This window comes from Semicossyphus pulcher, unplaced genomic scaffold, assembly GCF_022749685.1.
Source record: "Semicossyphus pulcher isolate SPU_LCO1_2020_fin unplaced genomic scaffold, fSemPul1.0.p SCAF_2, whole genome shotgun sequence".
Lineage (NCBI taxonomy): Eukaryota > Metazoa > Chordata > Actinopteri > Labriformes > Labridae > Semicossyphus > Semicossyphus pulcher.
In genome coordinates, this window is record NW_027211693.1 from 28,266,993 (window position 1) to 28,285,270 (window position 18,278).

Consider the following 18,278-nt stretch of genomic DNA (forward strand, 5'->3'; position numbering starts at 1 on the left):
TTCAGTGCTGTGTCACGTCCAATAGCTCCAATGGTTCTCCCTGCTGAGCCCAAGTCTATAACCAAGGTTCAGGCCATGGAGGATCCGTATGCATTGCCTGTCCTGAAGAAGCGTCCAGCTCTTCCTGCTCAGTCTGATGTCAATACTGCAGTTCAGGAGGACTTTACAAAGGACATGCCTGAAGAAGAGCAGCCAACCTTCAGTCAAGAGACACATTATTGTGTCGTGTCATGTCAAACAGCTCCACTAGTTCTCCCTGCTGAGCCCCGGTCCATAACCAAGGCTCAGGACATGGAGGATCCATATGCATTGCCTGTCCTGAAAAAGCATCCAGCTCTTCAAAATTATTATGCTGTGTCACGTCCAATAGCTCCATTAATTCTCCCTGTTGAGCCCCGATCTAAAACCAAGGTTCAGGCCATGGAGGATCCGTATGCATTGCCTGTCCTGAAGAAGCATCTAACTCTTCCTGCCCCGGCTGCTCAGTCTAATGTCAATACTGCAGTTCAGGAGGATTTACAAAGGACATGCCTGAAGAAGAGCAGCCAACCTTCAGTCAAGAGACACTGAGTGTTTCTTCACGTATGATTTAAATTTAAATGCAAATGTAAAAAAAAAGAAAAGAAAATCGAGGAAAGCGACAATTTTTGAAATCTGAACAGATCATGAAATGTTGTTTTCATTCACTATTTAATGGTCAGGTGTAAAAGAAATATTTACATAAACAGATGCATGGATACTGGTACAGGGAATAACACATATTATTCTGGGGAAACCCAAAATATCACCCATAGTATTAGTAAAAATAACCGGTGTGTAAAAGGGAACTGTGCAAGAGGACTACATGCGTCTTAGTAATAGGATATTTTCAGAACTTTTTCCTCTGTAAAATGTTCAATTAAAAATTTTAAATGACAGAAAATGCTTAAAATGACCCAGTTTGTCTTCGATAATTCAGGAGATGGCCAAGGACAAGAAACGAATGAATACAGAATTAAACTAGAACTCACAGGTGAGAATATTTGTGTTGTTAATGTTCATTCATGAAGGAATTCTCGAACTGAGCTTAAAGAATGAGTAATGAGAGGAATGTTTGGGATGCACTGTGAAAAGAGCCATAGAGCATCTGGACTATTTTTAAACCCTGTATAACCCCCTTTGTCTTATTAGAAACTGGTTTCCTCTTTGTTAGTGTCTAAGTGCACAGAGCATTTTTGCTTTTAAGGCACATATTTTGATGTGTAAAAAAGCACACATGTATCAGTCATTGTTCTTATTATTAACTACAGCTGAGGTTTTTGTACAATAACTTGTTGTCTGTCGTCTGTAAAAAGGCCTAAAGACCTGAGAACATGTTATTTATACATTCTGTTCTTATTTGTAATTGTGCCTACAATAAGGACTTAATAAAGTTCTATTATATGTATAGAAAGTAATACATTACATGTGTTTATAATAGTACTTCAAATATACTTCAAAACATGAAATGTAAGCACAATGAATTATATCATAAACATAAAGCAACGGCACCAAAAATATAAACCACCTTCACCTTAAAATGACTTCAAAATATACTAATCCAAATTCACTTTTGGTTCCTACAATATACTGTAAATGTTGCAGAGTGATTCAGAAGTGATGAGTTCAAGTTGATATTACTGAAAGAGGAGTGAGTTTAATTCTGAACAATAATCAAGAGGCAATTGTGACAACACTGGCCCTAACATGTTTTATGCTGACAGAATTGGACTGTTTTCATTCATTGGTATTAAAGACTATACAAACAGGTTCATTCGTCCACCTAAATGGTGATATCATTTTTAAGATATTTATTATTTAAACATGGCTTTGTCTGTTGATCGTTGGTATGTTCAATGAGTGTTAGTGCTCAGGGAATTTGCTTTGGTACACAGCACTCCATGGTCTGGGAACCTCTGTTGTGGCGAATTGGCGTGCGAGTATCAAATACAACCACTAGAGTGTAACATAAAACCGTAACTTATCGACCCTATATCAAATGGGACTTTTATTTTGAAAGGTTAAAGACCCGACGAACATACACAGCTAAGCTTTTTTCTTATACAGCTACAGATGACATACAAGCATAAAAAGAGTTCACATGACAAGATTATTATTTAGACATGCCATCAATACGTATCTATTTTTAAATCATTTTACTTGTATGGAACTTTTATTCCGAAAGACTCTCTCCGGAAGTGTACTTGTTTTTGCTGCTGGAAGGCTGGAGTAACACAGGCGCTAGCGCTGCTAGCACCGCGGCAAAGATTTTGTGTGAAAAACTGCTAAGCTAACATTTTTAACTTGCTGAAATAGGCGGCCCGAAAAGATTTTACTCCAATCCCTCTAACTATTCGGGGTAACGTAAGCTGCCTCTTTACTCCCCGAACGACAACATAGCTGTCGTGAACGTTATGACTAATTTATTGCAAGGGAGCAGGTTGTATTCTTAGCATTAGCCTCTGAGCAAAGGTCTGTCCACCAGACATGGAGACTCGGGGGATTGAAGACATGTTTGATTTTCGTCGGTAAGTCGGCTAACGGCAGCAAGCTTTTGATGGTAATCCTTGGCTAACACTACTAACACACTGATGCAGTTGCGTTAAGGGTTTGTCCCGTTGGTTCAAGAAATACAAAATACTGATATCGGTGACATCAACCATGGGCTAACCAACTACTTTAGGCTAACGCTGCTAAATGGCGAAATGTCTAAGCTTTTAAAAACACGACAGCTGCCTTACTAGCTCTGTGGCGGTGAGGTTAACGCAAAACTTTTATAGACAAAGTTTACTATGCAACCTTGTGCAATGCTAACATCAGTGTACACATCGCGTCAACTACCTAGCGTAGCCATACATGTTTATTGAATTTGCAACATTCTCTTCTGATTGCTGACAGTGAAGTGTACTTAAATATTCAACTTCTTTTAACAAGATACGGGACGATGAGACAGTATGTGTTCCTGTGAATGTTAGTCTAATAACGTTGCAATTAGCGTCACAACTTATTAAAAAAGTAAAAGTACTTGTGACTCGACCTGTACTCCAAAGAATGGCCGATAATTCACATGATTAGAGATTCGGCATACGGCTTATATGTGCAGCAGTACTGATTATGGTATTGGAATTGAGGACAATATAGGACTAGTTTTCTATTGAGCATCCATTATGTTCTCCAGCACTAAACTGCCAAACATATTACGACACGTGTAATAACGTTTACAAAATGAAAGCTGCGGACGCTGGTTACATGCGCTGATGAGAATAACACGTATGCTGACTTAAAAGTGAATGTTAGTATTCTTTTCTGAAAACTGGAAAATAATCCGAATACCCTGCGGCATTACATACAACACACAGTGGCTGAATGTTGAGTTTTTATTACAAAACAAAGTCATCCTTGACTACAGAAGCGTATTGCTGGGATAGCGCGGCAGACTGTATCCACAGGCAGCTGATCAGTGAATCAGGGTGCTACCACCAGATGACTTAATTTTTCATATCTTGATAATAATATAAATCACGATATATTATGTTTTCTGGTAGTTTAACAAAGAGTTTCTGTTTTTGCTTGGGCTTAGCTTGAGTCCTTTTCTGGCCTGGATTGCAAAGATTATAACGTAAAGCGTTGTCTAAATGACGTAAAAAATGGTCTTAACGCAGTTCAGCCGCTGGTTTTATCACGATATCACGATAGAGACGATATAGAACAACACATACGGTAGACATTTTCATATCGTTTTAACGTGTTAAATGTGAAAAGTTTAATTCCTAATAACTACAAAATATGTAGATATAAAGTGAATATATCTATTATTACTTAACATGAATAATTATTACTTAAAATACTAAATAACATTTCACTCATAAGTCACTGGTTACCATTTGATACCTTAAGTGTGGATTTATTTTATTGAGCAGAGGTGCCGACTAATCGAGTTAAATGCAGTCCACCAAGTTTTTGTTTAGAATTTGTTTCGTTTGTTTTTCTTATTATACTTTGTTCATTGCTTTAGGTTGCTGTCATTGTGATGCATATGGTCAGGAGCTCATAAGCAATGACATTTTGCATTGCGAACGTTCATTGACTGTATTTTATAACAAAGATTATTTTTTAAGCATCATAGACCTGCTTTTGTGTATTGTGAGATAACTTTGCCAGGATTTGGCTCTATGTAAATAATTGATTTATGAATTGATTTTAACTGTGATTTGTTTCTTTGCACAGGTTTCCCAAAGATACAGTTATCCTTTTGATGTTGCTGGTTTACTTTCCTGTCGGAATATGTTTGATGTTCATACGGATTTTTATCGGCGTTCACGTGTTCTTGGTCAGCTGTGCACTTCCAGAAAGTTTTGTAAGAAGGCAAGTACTTTACATTATCAATTTTTGTATTAACATTAATCTTAGCAGAAATAATAGTTGTTGGGGCAGCATAGTTTTGGTAATAGTTATGTGTTGGTCATCATATTATTAATAATTGTAAACATTTATAATAATGGTGGTAGAACTATCTGTAATGACAGTTATCCCATTCAAATAAATTGCAGCATGACTGCCTATTACAGCTTCAGTGACTGCATTGAGTTCAGCCACCCCATTAAAAACGATTAAGGTGGGTGACTGCTCTATATAAGTGGTGTGGTATGTGCCTCTTAAAACCTGACCTGAGTCCTAGCTCTTAATTTATTTTTGTGTTTAAATAAAAGTAAGGACTGTAGGATCGAAAAAACCTTGACACATTTAAGATACCACATGTAACTGACCTAGATGTTGCAGAAACAGCAGTGAGAATATAAAACTCATCCCATAAAAGGGTATGCTATTGAAAACGATCCACTGCATGTTAAGAAAAGACAGCTCCTGATTACACTCATCCATATGTCTTTCCTTTCTTTAGATTTATTGTTAGGATAATGTGCTCAGTCCTGGGGATGCATGTGAGACAAAAAAACCCTCGCTCCAGAGACAAGAACACCAAGCTCTACATATGCAATCATGTGACAGACTTTGACCACAACATCATCAACCTTCTGACCCCCTGCAATACTGTGAGTGTTGTTACATTTTTCTGTTTAACTTTGTTATTCAGCATGTTTAAACATATTACCCAGCTCTAATTTGTAGTGCTACGGGCTTCCTCTACCAGTTTGTACCTGTCAGCAAGCATCAGCTATCATGTCTGCAGTAACGTCATTGTGGACATGGTGTACCTCCCAAAAGTTTAGAGACATGTTCTGTGGTTATTTTGAGGCTTGAACTGTTGCATAGAGCATTGTAAGGAAGCATTCAAGGAAATCTTTCTATGCAATTTGGAGTTTTTATTTTAAAATAGTATATTATGGTTTGCTGTTCTTACAGTGAATGCAGTGTAAGACAAGCTTACTGTGTCTTTCTGCTCGTTAGCCCCAGTTAGAGGGCTCAACAGGCTTTGTGTGCTGGGCCAGAGGCTTCATGGAAATCCACTCAGCATCTGTCCAAGGAGCTATAGGAGAGTCTCTCCAGAGATACTGCTCCAGTGAAGGCATCCCGCCTTTGCTCCTGTTTCCTGAAGAGGACACCACGAACGGCCGTGCTGGCCTGCTCAAGTTCAGGTTAGTGTTTTTTTTCTTATTTCTCATGAAGGGCCTTTAAGTTAAAGGTAACTCATTAAAATGTAGCTGAATGAAGTTGGCACTTTACACCCTTTATTGATAACGGCATTAGCTGCCTGTGCTAGGCAGTTTGTAGTTGGGTAACTGTGTTAAAATTCTGGGCTTCATGGCTGACTGAAGCAAAACATTCAAAGGCAGGAGCCCACTTTAAAAAGTTGAGTTAAGATACAACTATAAGCAATATACACGTAGAACCATGGTTCTCAACTGTGGTGGGTCGCGTATGTGTGCTTTAAAAAGAAAAGTTGTAGCAAAAAGTCTGTGCTGTGCTTTTATTTTGAAGGACATGGTTTTAAGATAAGATAAGATAATCCTTTATTGATCCCCAGGGGGGAAATTCATATATAAACATTTCCTATGACATACGTGCAGCACTAGTGTAGTTTATTCACACTCCATGTATCCACTGATTGGGTAATCCCAGCTACAGTTACATTCTTGAAACTTGATGAGCCCTGCAGTAGTTGCAGTTATGTTGCACTTTTTTAGTTTATTTCTGTTAAAAAAGGCGGCTAATTGAATTAATTGTAGAGAAAGTATTTTACTCGTGTGCACTGCCCCCTCCTGATCATTTTGGTTGTCTATTGTGCTGTTGTATTTTGTAATGTTTACATAAAAAAGTAAAAGTAATAGTAATAGTAATAGTAAAGTAATAATAAATAAATTTGCGTGGTTAAATATTTTTAGAAAGTTTGGTTGTGATTTGTCATTAAGGAGGTGGTGGTGGGTCCTGAGGCTAGACCAGTTGAGAACCACTTATGTTGAGGGTAGTTGCTGTAAGGGGGTTAGTGCTGGCAATCTGGATGGAGCTAAAATTACTTTCCATATATTTGAAGGAACGTCACTTTAGCGGCTGCTGCATATGTCCTCAGTGCAGCCTTTTGTCTCTGATCATTACCACAGTAAACTCATACATGCATATATGCCAGTAACAACCAAACCACCCCTACCACACAGCAGTAAATGTTGGGATTTATTAGTATTTATTCAAGCTAGTCACAGATTATCATTCCTCTTCTGTGGCCTGTTTAGACATAGATTAATGACTTTAGCGGTTGTCCCTGCCTACTTATTTCCCTCTGGACTTGTACGGGCAAATTTGTGTAAAGAGGTGAAAACGGCTGCAAAACTGATGTAGTGTATTTCATCATACATTAAGAAAGTCCAAACTTAGTGTAATAATCATCAGATGATGTCTCCTGGAGATGCACATACAGCTACAGTCCTTCATAATAGGATCAAGAATGTTGCAATTCTTGTGTTTGCAGTGTTCCGACATTTGTTTTCTATTAGTTTAACTAAACATCTCAAGTGACCAAATCAGACCAGACTCCTCTGTGCCATGAACAAAACACAACACTGCACATTGCCTATTTGCCTCATGAGTCTCACTTTATATCTTAGTCAGTATATTAAAAATAAATAAATAAATGATTTGATTTAAAAAGTCAGATGTTGCTTATTACGCCTTATTTGTTCACAGCATACAAACTTAACTAATGAAATACATGATTTCACTCTCAGGTCCTGGCCTTTCACCCTAATGGACTCCATTCAACCTGTGGCCTTACGCGTGACCAGACCATTCATTGCTTTGGTAATGTAATTTGAACTTGTATTGTAAACAGAGGGGAGGGATACATGATCAAAATAAGATGATCGTGTATTTACAGTATTCACTATTTGAACCTTAAACGCTCTAAAGAATATCTTGAATACCTGCAACTGGCACAAGGAGACCATGTAACAGTTTTAACAGCCTGAATAAAATGATGCTGAAATGTTAACATTCAGAGGAAGGAAGAAAATCAATACAGGTAAATAATGTATTTTAATTAAATACCAGTGATTTTCCCTTGAAGAAAGCTGATTAGTGCTGGCTGCTTAAATCTAATCCAGTCATCTCAGTATGCAGCAGCGGCTAACGTTATATAATGTTATAATGTTGAAAGACTGTTTAGGTAACCATGCCACAACTATAAGCGTCCATACACTCTCCTTAACTGTCTGTTTTTACATAGTTGAGTGTAAGGCATTTCACACTACACTGAAATATACCATTATGATCAGCTTCATTGTATTTTTTCTCCACAGAGTACACCAGAGTCGAGTTGGCTGATGGAGCTCTTGTGGACATTTTTTGTCCCATGTACAGTGTATCATGTAAGGTACTAAATAATTTGTATCATTATTTCCCTCCCAAAGTTGAATCCTGATAGTCTGCAGATAAATGATGGATAATAATGCAACAGTTAAGTTAATATTTCTTGTTAACTGAGATAGTTTTGTTGAGATGTGAGTTAACACAACTACACTCACACAAAAAAGCAGATGCTTTCACACAAGTAATAACCTCCGGCTCATATTCTCTTGCCAGTAGTGTTAATTAATTAGCTTAATTATAGTCTCTTGTTACTTTTGAACATATGTGTCATCATAGTTGTTGTCAGAGAAACTTCTTGTGTTGCTTCTTGATTTTTATCCCAGTTGGCTCCCACCGATATCCAGACAAGATGGCGAGTCTATGCAGGAGTTTGCCAACAAAGTCCAGGAGGTAAAACTAATGCTTCTAGTCGTCTAGAATCATGAAAATATTAAAACATGTAGTATTGTAATTCAACTTAGGTGAATTATCAGAACTCCTGCCCCCAGCACCTATACACAGATACCTGTTCAGTAAACCACAGGGATCACAGGGATCTCATTTTGACATTGTTCCCTAAAAACAAAACATTTTTACATTTTTGACCTTATTGTGGCCTTATGTTGTCTGCCCTTGTGTGGCTGTTGTTCACTTACGGTGTGTCTTATGTGTGACTTTGACTACAGCTTCTTGCCGGTGAACTTGGCTTGGTGTCCACCAAGATCACAAAGGCGGATAAAGCAGAACACATCAAAAGGAAAAGACACACTGCACCACAAACATCCACAAGTAAGTAAATCACTTGCATGATATATCTGGTTCTGACTGAGTAAGGCTTCAGCTGATAGGATTTTGAGTTTTGGGGGATGTCAGCTGATCTTTTCCTTATTTTAGATGTCAGACCTGCATCTCTTGGCATTGGGTTCATGGTCCAGAGTTTGGGGACGGATGATCAGAGGATTGCCAAAATGGCCCAACAGGTGAAGGACGTGCTGCCTCATGTCCCACTGAATGTAATCACAAAGGACCTAGGTAGGGCTATTATTTTTTGACCACACAACCCTGCCTTCCCACTGCAATGTACAGTCACTCTCTGACCAACCATTATTACCATCTACTCTACTGTACCTTTAAAATGTGGATGCAATGTAATTGTCATGCACTTACCGTTGTCTCTTGATTGTGTGCAGCAAAAACCAATTGTGTTGATACAACCATAACAAATCTGCTGGAGAACAAGGAGGAAGCCCAAATGGAAGCAACTGGGACCTCAACATTAGGGCCTTCTAGGAACAGCCCCTATTCCTCTGGTTCTTCTCCCACCATAAAGGTTTGATGATTCATAATGCTGATGTACCTGGGCTCCCTGACTGGGGAATGCATGATTTTAATCATATGTAATACAGATTTTATTTTCCTAGAAATTTAGAATTATAAGTTGCATATAAATAAAATAAATTTGAGTGCAGTGAACGAATGTGTCACATTAATCTGTTTAGTTTTTGCTTTCTTTTTTCTTTCTAAATTGATCTGTATTTTCTTTTCATCCACAGCCTGCTGCCAAATCCTTTGGGAAATCACCAACTGATAGACATTTGTCTCTCCAAGAGAGAAAAGAAGCGTTGTATAATTTTGCAAGAAGGTAAAGGTTTCCTGTCATAATAATACATGATAAAGATATTATTTTAGTTTGTGTAAAGCTTGCAGCAGAAAAGCAACAAAGGTCAACCATACTTTCATTGTAATGGTTGACTCAGTGGTTGGTTGGGTTGTTAACGGACAGGACTGTACTTATATAGCACTTTTCTTGTCTTCCAATCACTGAAAGTGCTTTTACCCTACATGTCACATTCACCCATTCATACACTGATGGCAGAGGTCATCCTAAGCCTAAAGCTGGAGATATACTTGCTGTTCGGCCTTGCGTTCGGGTACACAACCGGCAGCGACATGAACGTTCTTGTTCACATACTTGTCTCTGCACTACCGCTAGAGGGCACACCATAGTGCTCATAGAACTACCCTATGTGTGGGACGTAAACAACAGACATGGAGACACTTGAGGACATTAGGACGATGTTATTTCTGAGATCACGGCAGAATAAGTGACAGCTTTTGTGTGTTCGGTGGACAGAACTCACCGTCGGCACTGCCCCCACTCTGTTTCTCCAACATGTTCCTCCGTGCACGGTGCCGGGCTTGTTTCCATTTATGCGTAGTTAAAAGCAAGTCAAAGGCATATCTCTGCCTTATATGCCAATCTCCTATCAGATCTTTGCACACTCAGTCACGATGGCTATGCCACTGGGAGGAATTTGGGGTTCAGTGTCTTGCCCAAGGACACTTCGACATGCGACTGTAGCAGTCAGGGATCGAACCCCCAACTTTCCGATTGCGCGACGACCGTCTCAACCACTGAGCCACAGCCGCCCCTCAATCAGAATGACTGGTTAATGTTACAATGACACCTCAGCAGAAAGCCACGGCTGATTTATTATGCACTACAGCTTGAAGGATTGCAGACGTGAACATTTTTACAGTATTTATTTGGTTTAAGATCTTTTTGAAATTCATTCCTTAGGTGCTGTCTGTCGCTCAATACTGATTCTATAGTGTTAAAGTTGCACCAGCAAAGATCTTCTGTAAACCAAACCTGGTTTCACTCATTTAGATCCTGCAGATCTGTTCTGAATTCTTAGTTAAGATCTCAGGCTGATATATCCCAGATCTATCTCGGGTTTTTATCTCCCAACACTGGAGGAAAAACCTGTTCTCTGACTTTTTGTAGGTACTGATTTCTGGTCCAGATTATGTGAGTCGTTAAACAAGGGGTTCAGATCAAGCATTAAGTCTCCCAAACTGCTCACAGTTTGGAGTCTTTAGGGCCATCCCAAATCATTTCAGACGTGCTTGGTATTTAGGATTTCAATTTCCACCTTTATGTTTTCACTTTACGAGGGGAATTTAAATTGCCAATGAGAGAGACAAGTCTACAAAGACGAGGAGCAGCTGATAGTGTTGCCAAGCGACGATAAACATTCTAGCCCTTCAGGCTATGGTAGGCTAGCATATTACTGCTGCAGATATTAAAATTGACATTTCAAGTGGGGTTGAGCACTTCTCCCTCTGGCATGCAGGATAATCTCAATGATATCATGTAGTGTGTGTGAAGGACCATTATCATCAGTACTGTAGTATATGCATGTTTGACATTAGAAAGAGGGAAAAGTTCCCCACTTTGAAACGGGTAAGGATTTAATCTCTGGCCTAATGGTCTCATCTCCCTGACGTAAAGCTCACTCAACCAGTGGGACAGCTGTTACCTGACAATGTGGGGTAAAGTTCAGCGCTTTTAATCAGATACCACAGTGCATTGGAGGTGACAGTTAACAAACAACTTGTGTCACTTAAAAGCGTAACTTATCAATGCTTTTATATTAACAAAGGGACAAATAACTGTTATATGAAAATGATGGATCTTAGTGACAAACCGCAGAGTCATGAGTTCTCAGCACTTCAGAGAGTGTAAAGGTCTCTGAGCTCATTGTTTTGGTTTTATTGCCCTTAACATTACTGTGTGGGTTTAGCTCTTGCAGCTCTCATCAGCATTGTGTCCAGTTTCAGTAGGCGGCTTTTTGAAGTTCAAATGCTCTAATAAATCCACCATATCTTGCCTGCTGAGGACCAAATGGCAGATACACAAAATTAGACTAATTGGACTGGTGAACACAAAGGAACATTTGACTGAGCCTGATTGTTTTTATCTTGAGTCATAATAAATGATAATGTTTTTTTCTCCAATTTACTGCTGGGTGTGTTAATAAGCAGAGATAAGCTGCACATTTGCCACAATAACCTTCATCAAAGTTTGATAGTTGTTGAGATTTTGCCCCTAAGAGGCCAAAAATATTGCCCCAGTTTCAATCACAGCTCAGAAAAGTTAGGTACGTGGTGAAACACATCACCAGCGAGCCTCAGTGTTACATTCATAACTAATATATTCATCCTAAATACTAAACATGACGGCATGCTTGGATAAACTATTTTAGCAGCAGGAATAAATAATTCATATGTACTGTATATTTTGGGTGAAAAGCCCTTTAAAATGTGGCTGATTAATTTTGAGAATGTAATGAATTGCTAAACCAGGTTATGTGTGGCAAACAGATTATACTTACTCTCATAAAGTAAAGTAAACTTGATTTTTTTCCCCCTGTTTTTCCTCATCCAGACGCTACATTGAAAAACATGGATTGGATCAAGAGGACAGTCAATGAACACACTTCGGGTCAAGCCATCAACTTGTCAGAGAGAAGCCTATTCAACCTGCATAGCATTCTAATTTGAATGATGGTTTTTATATTCTGTCAAGTTTTGGTTGAAAGACAGATTCTGTTTAATGCAAATAATGGTATTCAGATGTTATTCAGAACATGTATACATTGATGGAATGGTGATTCTGCATGTGTTTAATTCTTCATTCTGAATGATACATAATTTTGATATCGATTTGTATTATGATCCACTGACTGTGAATCATCTATTTATTTTTATAATGTCCAGAGACGTCAATGAAAATAAAGTTCAGCTTGGCCATAAGAAATGTGTCACTGTTGCTGTTTTTGAACATTGACTCCAGTTTCTAAGGCTTTTCTTGGGAATGGAAATGATCAGGTTTTTCAATTAAATATAATATTTAGTTTTAACACTCAATATATATATTTAACGAGTACTGTGATTTGTCGAAATGTTTCCAAACACAAGCGTACGTTTCCCCCAAATACAAAACGACCAAACTGTGCCGTAGTGGGGAGTCGGAAAGTAAACCTAATAATATGCCTCTGAGGTTCGGAAGTACCGCATTTTTGAGACCCCAATCCATACAGAAATCATTATCTAACTTCACAAAAACTAAATCGCCACTGTAGCAATACTTTCCTTAGATTTTTTTTTTTTAGTAGTTAGTTTAGGACTAAAGGCGGTTCTGTCCCTTTTAAAATAAATGTAGTCAGAGCGAAAACGAAATGACCAAAAATAGTTTAAGACTAGAAAGACTGGTGAGTAACTGATTTATTGCTAATGAGTGTATTCAGTTACTTAAATATTTTAAAATGCGAAGGGCTGTTCAGTAACACGTATACAAAAAGATAATCTCTTGAGATTGGACAAAATGAAATACTTAATGACACGATTTTCTGTGTACTGTATATAAAGTTATATCTGGATGGTGATAAAAAACATTTTTTTCAAACGGCTCTTTGGGGTTGGGAAAGCCATATTTCCCGCAGTACCTAAAGGCAGCTTTTTCGCTACACCGGATGTTGCGTTCTTTCCTCGCGGTTGACGGACGCGATTAAGCTAGCACTGACAGAGTTTGCAATGTCGGGTATCGTGGAAACTTTAAATGAACCGGGAGACGTCAAGGAGGTCAACGAATTTGATGTAGAGACTGAGGACCAACTCGGGGATGATTATTTTGCTGACCCGACTCGATATATATTTTACAGGTATTATGAAGTTGTAGTTTTCCATACATGTTTGGGTTCCTAGCTTATTAGCTTCTCGCCATAACGGCGATTAACGGAACATTCATTAAGTTAAGTTTACAGTAACAGGGTTACTGTGATGTTTGATAAGTTCAAGATAAATTCAGTTTCGATAATGTTTGGTGTTATAACGCTACCACCAGTGTGACTAGAATCAAATGCAAACGTTTAACTTGTATTCAGGTAATGACAGGTATCAATTGAATGGTGGTCAATTGTGTATTAATCTATGAATGTACAGCTTTTTCGCATTTTACATACATACGACATACTAAAGTAGCATTAGTTGGCTAATAATGTAAGGCGGTGCTCGCTACTTTCAGTGCCGTACAGTAGTGTATGTAAGCAGTATTGTAGGTTAGCAGCCAGCGAATCCACCACCCTGTTGTGTTGTGTTTCAGAGACCGAAAGGACTGGGCTGACCTGGAGCCTGTTCCTCAGGATGATGGACCAAATCCCGTGGTGAAGATCGCCTACTCTGAAAAGTGTAAGGTTGTTGAATCCCAACAACATTGTTCGTAAGAGAGAGGAATAACAGAGAGGACTCCATAGAAGTGAAAGGGACGAGGAAGTTCTTGCAGATGCATTAATCATAGTTTTTAACATGATAACATTTAACATTTGTTATGTCTTTCAACAGTTGCAGATGTTTATGACTTCTTCCGTGCACTCCTGAAGAATGATGAAAGAAGCGAGCGGGCTTTTGCCTTGTCAGCAGATGCTATTGAGCTGAATGCTGCCAATTACACAGTTTGGTAAGCAGTTATTGTAATACTTTTGTAGTATTAAAAACAAGAGAGACACTTTTCTTTGTGAGTGCTAGTGTTGAAATTGCCCAAACAAGACCATGTCGTCTGTGAGAATGCATTTGAATATTTCTTGGGTTTGGGTTTGTGCAGGCACTACAGGCGAGTACTACTTCAAGCTCTATCAAAGGACCTGAGGGAGGAGATGAGGTACATTACTGCCATCATAGAGGAGCAACCCAAAAACTACCAAGTCTGGTGAGTGCTGGCAAAGTTATTTTTGGTCACATGTTTATTAAGCAATTGGATAAGTTATTCATTATCAGATCATTTATATATGTAAAGTGTTTGTTTAGGATATTTTGAAAACATTTAATCAAATATATGAATATGACTGGTTGAAGTCGCTCAAAAATTAAAACCTAGTTTTCAAATCTCCTGTTCCAGGCATCACAGACGTATGGTGGTAGAGTGGTTGAATGACCCCTCAGAGGAATTGGAGTTTATTGCAGACATTCTCAGCCAAGATGCAAAGAACTACCACGCCTGGCAGCACAGACAGTGGGTCATCCAGGTAGGTGTCCGACCGACCAGACCACACCACACGCCTGAGCAAAGCTTGTCAGTGGTGGAACCTCCTGCTTTTAATTTCAGAGTGCATGCTAACAGGTTACAGCAGCCACATAGCCCTAATGTGCAGCGTGGCTCAGACACTGCTCAGGCACTGCTGCAGGAGTACAAATCTAAAGAATTGGAGGCTTGCCTTTTTTCACCACAAGATGGTGTATGTGGGTGGTCATATTATAACAGTATGTTAATCCTTTCACGACACTTTCAACATCCATATGTCACTGACATGGTAAAAATGAAAATATTTTGCTGCTTCTATCCGTTTTCGATGTCTGTCTAAACTAGATAACAAAATTAGTATATTAAAAAAGGTCAAACATTCAGTTACTTCGGTCCATTGTTAAAGCCAAAGACAGTGTTAAGAGAGAGGTCTGGCAGAGAGAGGCCTGGTCCCATTCGCAGCCTGTGTGGATGCCGCGAAGGCAAGAGCCGCCGCAGACTTTCAGCAAAGCGGACGGCACCCACTGCTCGGGTTTGCTGTGTGTCCCGAGCCTAACAGAGTTAAGCTTATAATGAGGTTTGCTGCCCATAATGTGCCCCTCTGCCTCAATGAGTCCTTTAGTCATAAATAAGGTGTTTGTTTAAACCATTAGAGTCCTTCTGTGGTCAGCATTTGTGCCATGCACCGTGGGGCTACTTATAAACACAATACCTGATAACATGAACAAGATTGGTGGCAACTTTTGTCTTATTCTATCTCTAGGAGTACAAACTGTGGGACAACGAGCTGGAGTTTGTGGAGAATCTCTTAGAAGAAGATGTGAGAAATAACTCTGCATGGAACCAGAGACACTTTGTAATTTCCCACACGACAGGCTTCTCTGATCCAATCGTAGTTGAGAGGGAGATTCAGTAAGTACTTTATTTTGCACCTCTAAAGCTGGATGAAATGTGACACAATGGAATGGAATATGTGTGTTAAGTATAAGCTCCTCTTTTCTGAGAATAAGCTATATGACTAATATAAATGTCTTTAAAGCCACGGCACTGCTCCTGGTTCTGTATGTGAAAGTGCTTTAAGTTTCCAACTGCATGCTTCTTGTCTGCTCTTTTCTAAGGTATTGTCTGAACCAGATCCGGAAGGCTCCCCATAATGAAAGCGCATGGAACTATTTGAAAGGGTAAGATGTAAAGATCATTTTTTTTCAATCTAAGAATTGTTCGTTTTTCCCTAGTGAATGAATGTCTTTATCATGTTCAATCTGACTGAAAGAGATTATTTTCAAGTGAAATCACTGTTCATACTTCACTAGACATAAGGGAAAAAAGGATAAATAAGTGGAGACTATTAAAGGTGTAAAAGCTCACAGACAGTATCCCATCATCTTTTTTTTCCTAAGAATGCTTCAGGACAGAGGCCTGTCATCTCAGCCCGGCCTGCTCGAGAGGATCATTGAGTTGAAGGAGACACATTGTTCTCCTTATCTTCTAGCATTTCTTTTTGATTGCTATGAGGATGCTTTGGAGACCAGCAACCAAAAAGAAAATGTGGTGGAAGAGGAGCGAAAGGAAACTTTAAAAAAGGCTATGGAAGTAAGTTCTTATTCAAAGAAAAATAGAACCTTAAATGTTTTTACAAGTTTAAGTGTGTGCTTTGTTTTTGCCATTGAGACATGTTGATTGCTGAGAATGAAAACTGTGCCACTGTTACCTGACTTTTCTTGTGTGTATTCCTGAAGATTTGTGAACTTCTGGCACATAAGAAGGACACCATCCGCAAGGAGTACTGGCTGTTTTTGGGACGTTCTTTAAAGAGCAAATCTGAAATCACCGTCCCGTCTGATGAGCCTTTGGCAGATGATCCTGAACCATCAGTCCCTGCGTCTGGGCAGCCTGCAATGAGCTAGACCGCCACCAGCCTCGCACCATTTTCACTCCTATCCGGCTTCATAACTAATGCCACGAGAACATACCCATACAGTCTGATATTACTGTAATCTGCTATATTGAATGAGTAAACATTAATCACTAACATGAGATCGCCTAAGGGAAGGGAAAGAAGTGAATCAGAGAAATTGATGACAAAAAATACATGGAGAGGTCCCTCTTAGCAGAATGTAGTAACATCATGCTCAGTTTGAAACATAGGATAGACAAGTGGGATCATGTCATCTTTTTTTCACCCTAAAAGAACTACATGTAAACTAGATGATTAACATGTGTCATACAACTGGATTATTCTTTATTTTGCAGTTTGAGATATTAGACTAGTTTTTATTTTTTTGAATGGTAATGTTTTGTTTTTTTTGTCTCATAAACCTATAAATGTGTTTTTGACATACACATGCCATGAGTGAACCTCCTTCTGTGTGTTTGCATGCACATATAGTTCAGTTTACTGTCTCTGAGTCATGGTAGGTACACTTAAGTTTATATGTTGTAAAAGATCTCCAAGAGCAGAAGCATTCACACATGGTTATGATTTACAATTAACTGCTTAATATTAAATTACATTAAGTTGAAAAATACGATTTGCCAAGCACTGATATTTTTGAACTGGTGCTCACTGGTGTATTAACTCTAAGTGAGACCTTGAGTGAAATATTGTGTGCATGTAAATCATCTCATACAGCCTCATTCACTTCATGGTTGGTTGGTGGTATCATCATGCGCTTTTGTTGAAGCTTCATCGGAAATAAAAATGCAACAGTTTATATTGTGGTTCGTCTGTAAAGCTTGTTAATTAGTGATCATAAAGAAGATGAAATTAGGTTAGAAATTAGATCAATGTGTCAACAGCATCACACATTTCCCTTTGTTTCCCTAAATCTATATTAGTCGCTGTAAATGAGACACTTCTTGCTATCGGGCAGAGACTGTTGTTTCTGGCCCCGTGAGCTGCTCTGCCAGGAGAAAACCTGAACTTACCAGCAAGACAGTGTGCACATGTATTACTGCTGACAGCCTCGTGTCCTGGACTACCTTGGAGCAGGGGAATAGATTCCCCTGCTTGATGCAGCTGTTTCTGCTGACTCTACACCACAATCTATCCCCCTAGATTTTAACCAATGTTAGTCTGACAGCAGTGTGTAATTATAGCTTCTCCCAATACTTTATATTAAAGTAGCTTTTCTCTGCTTTCCCTGTGTGGAGGGACCTGTGATTGGCAAGTTTGCGTCGTCAGCTGTTATGATGTCTGAGCATGAGGGCCATAGGCTACTGCGTTACACCACTCCACAGGGTGTAAAGGCAAATAATGGCACTCATTCGGCCCGTTACTCTAAAAGATTTCCGTCCTGTTCATTTAATAAAGGTCATTAGTTTTGTCTCAGTAACTTCTAGTCAAGAGTGTGAGCCACTTCATTGCTCATGAGCTGAAATAACAAATGAGGGTCTCACCACAATCCAGGCTGCCAAACGAATATGAATATTGTTTAAACAAAACAGATTAGGTGCGTGCCGCATCACTTCAAGCATTGTTTGGAGGACAATGTTCCCAAGTGGTTGAACTCCTAGACAGTGTGTCATTAAAAAACGAATTAAAGACAGCACAATTCCAAACATCCATCAGGGTTCCCTTACATTCTGGGGGTTATGGAAG

General features: G+C 39.0%; 2 protein-coding genes across 2 annotated transcripts; both read left to right on the forward strand.

The window, feature by feature from the left end:
* The first annotated feature begins 2,245 nt into the window (after positions 1 to 2,245).
* Positions 2,246 to 12,418, forward strand: aup1 (AUP1 lipid droplet regulating VLDL assembly factor). The gene is made up of 12 exons (XM_069669750.1): positions 2,246 to 2,546; positions 4,246 to 4,383; positions 4,919 to 5,069; positions 5,425 to 5,612; positions 7,197 to 7,269; positions 7,767 to 7,840; positions 8,160 to 8,226; positions 8,502 to 8,604; positions 8,710 to 8,847; positions 9,006 to 9,145; positions 9,369 to 9,457; positions 12,047 to 12,418. Exons 1-12 carry the CDS (start codon positions 2,506 to 2,508, stop codon positions 12,090 to 12,092), a joined length of 1,248 nt encoding a protein of 415 aa, XP_069525851.1. The 5' UTR covers positions 2,246 to 2,505; the 3' UTR covers positions 12,093 to 12,418.
* A 748-nt stretch (positions 12,419 to 13,166) lies between these two features.
* On the forward strand, positions 13,167 to 17,393 carry fnta (farnesyltransferase, CAAX box, subunit alpha). The gene is made up of 9 exons (XM_069670020.1): positions 13,167 to 13,322; positions 13,763 to 13,848; positions 14,002 to 14,116; positions 14,261 to 14,365; positions 14,555 to 14,681; positions 15,441 to 15,589; positions 15,796 to 15,858; positions 16,078 to 16,270; positions 16,417 to 17,393. Exons 1-9 carry the CDS (start codon positions 13,195 to 13,197, stop codon positions 16,582 to 16,584), a joined length of 1,134 nt encoding a protein of 377 aa, XP_069526121.1. The 5' UTR covers positions 13,167 to 13,194; the 3' UTR covers positions 16,585 to 17,393.
* Positions 17,394 to 18,278: the final 885 nt, after the last annotated feature.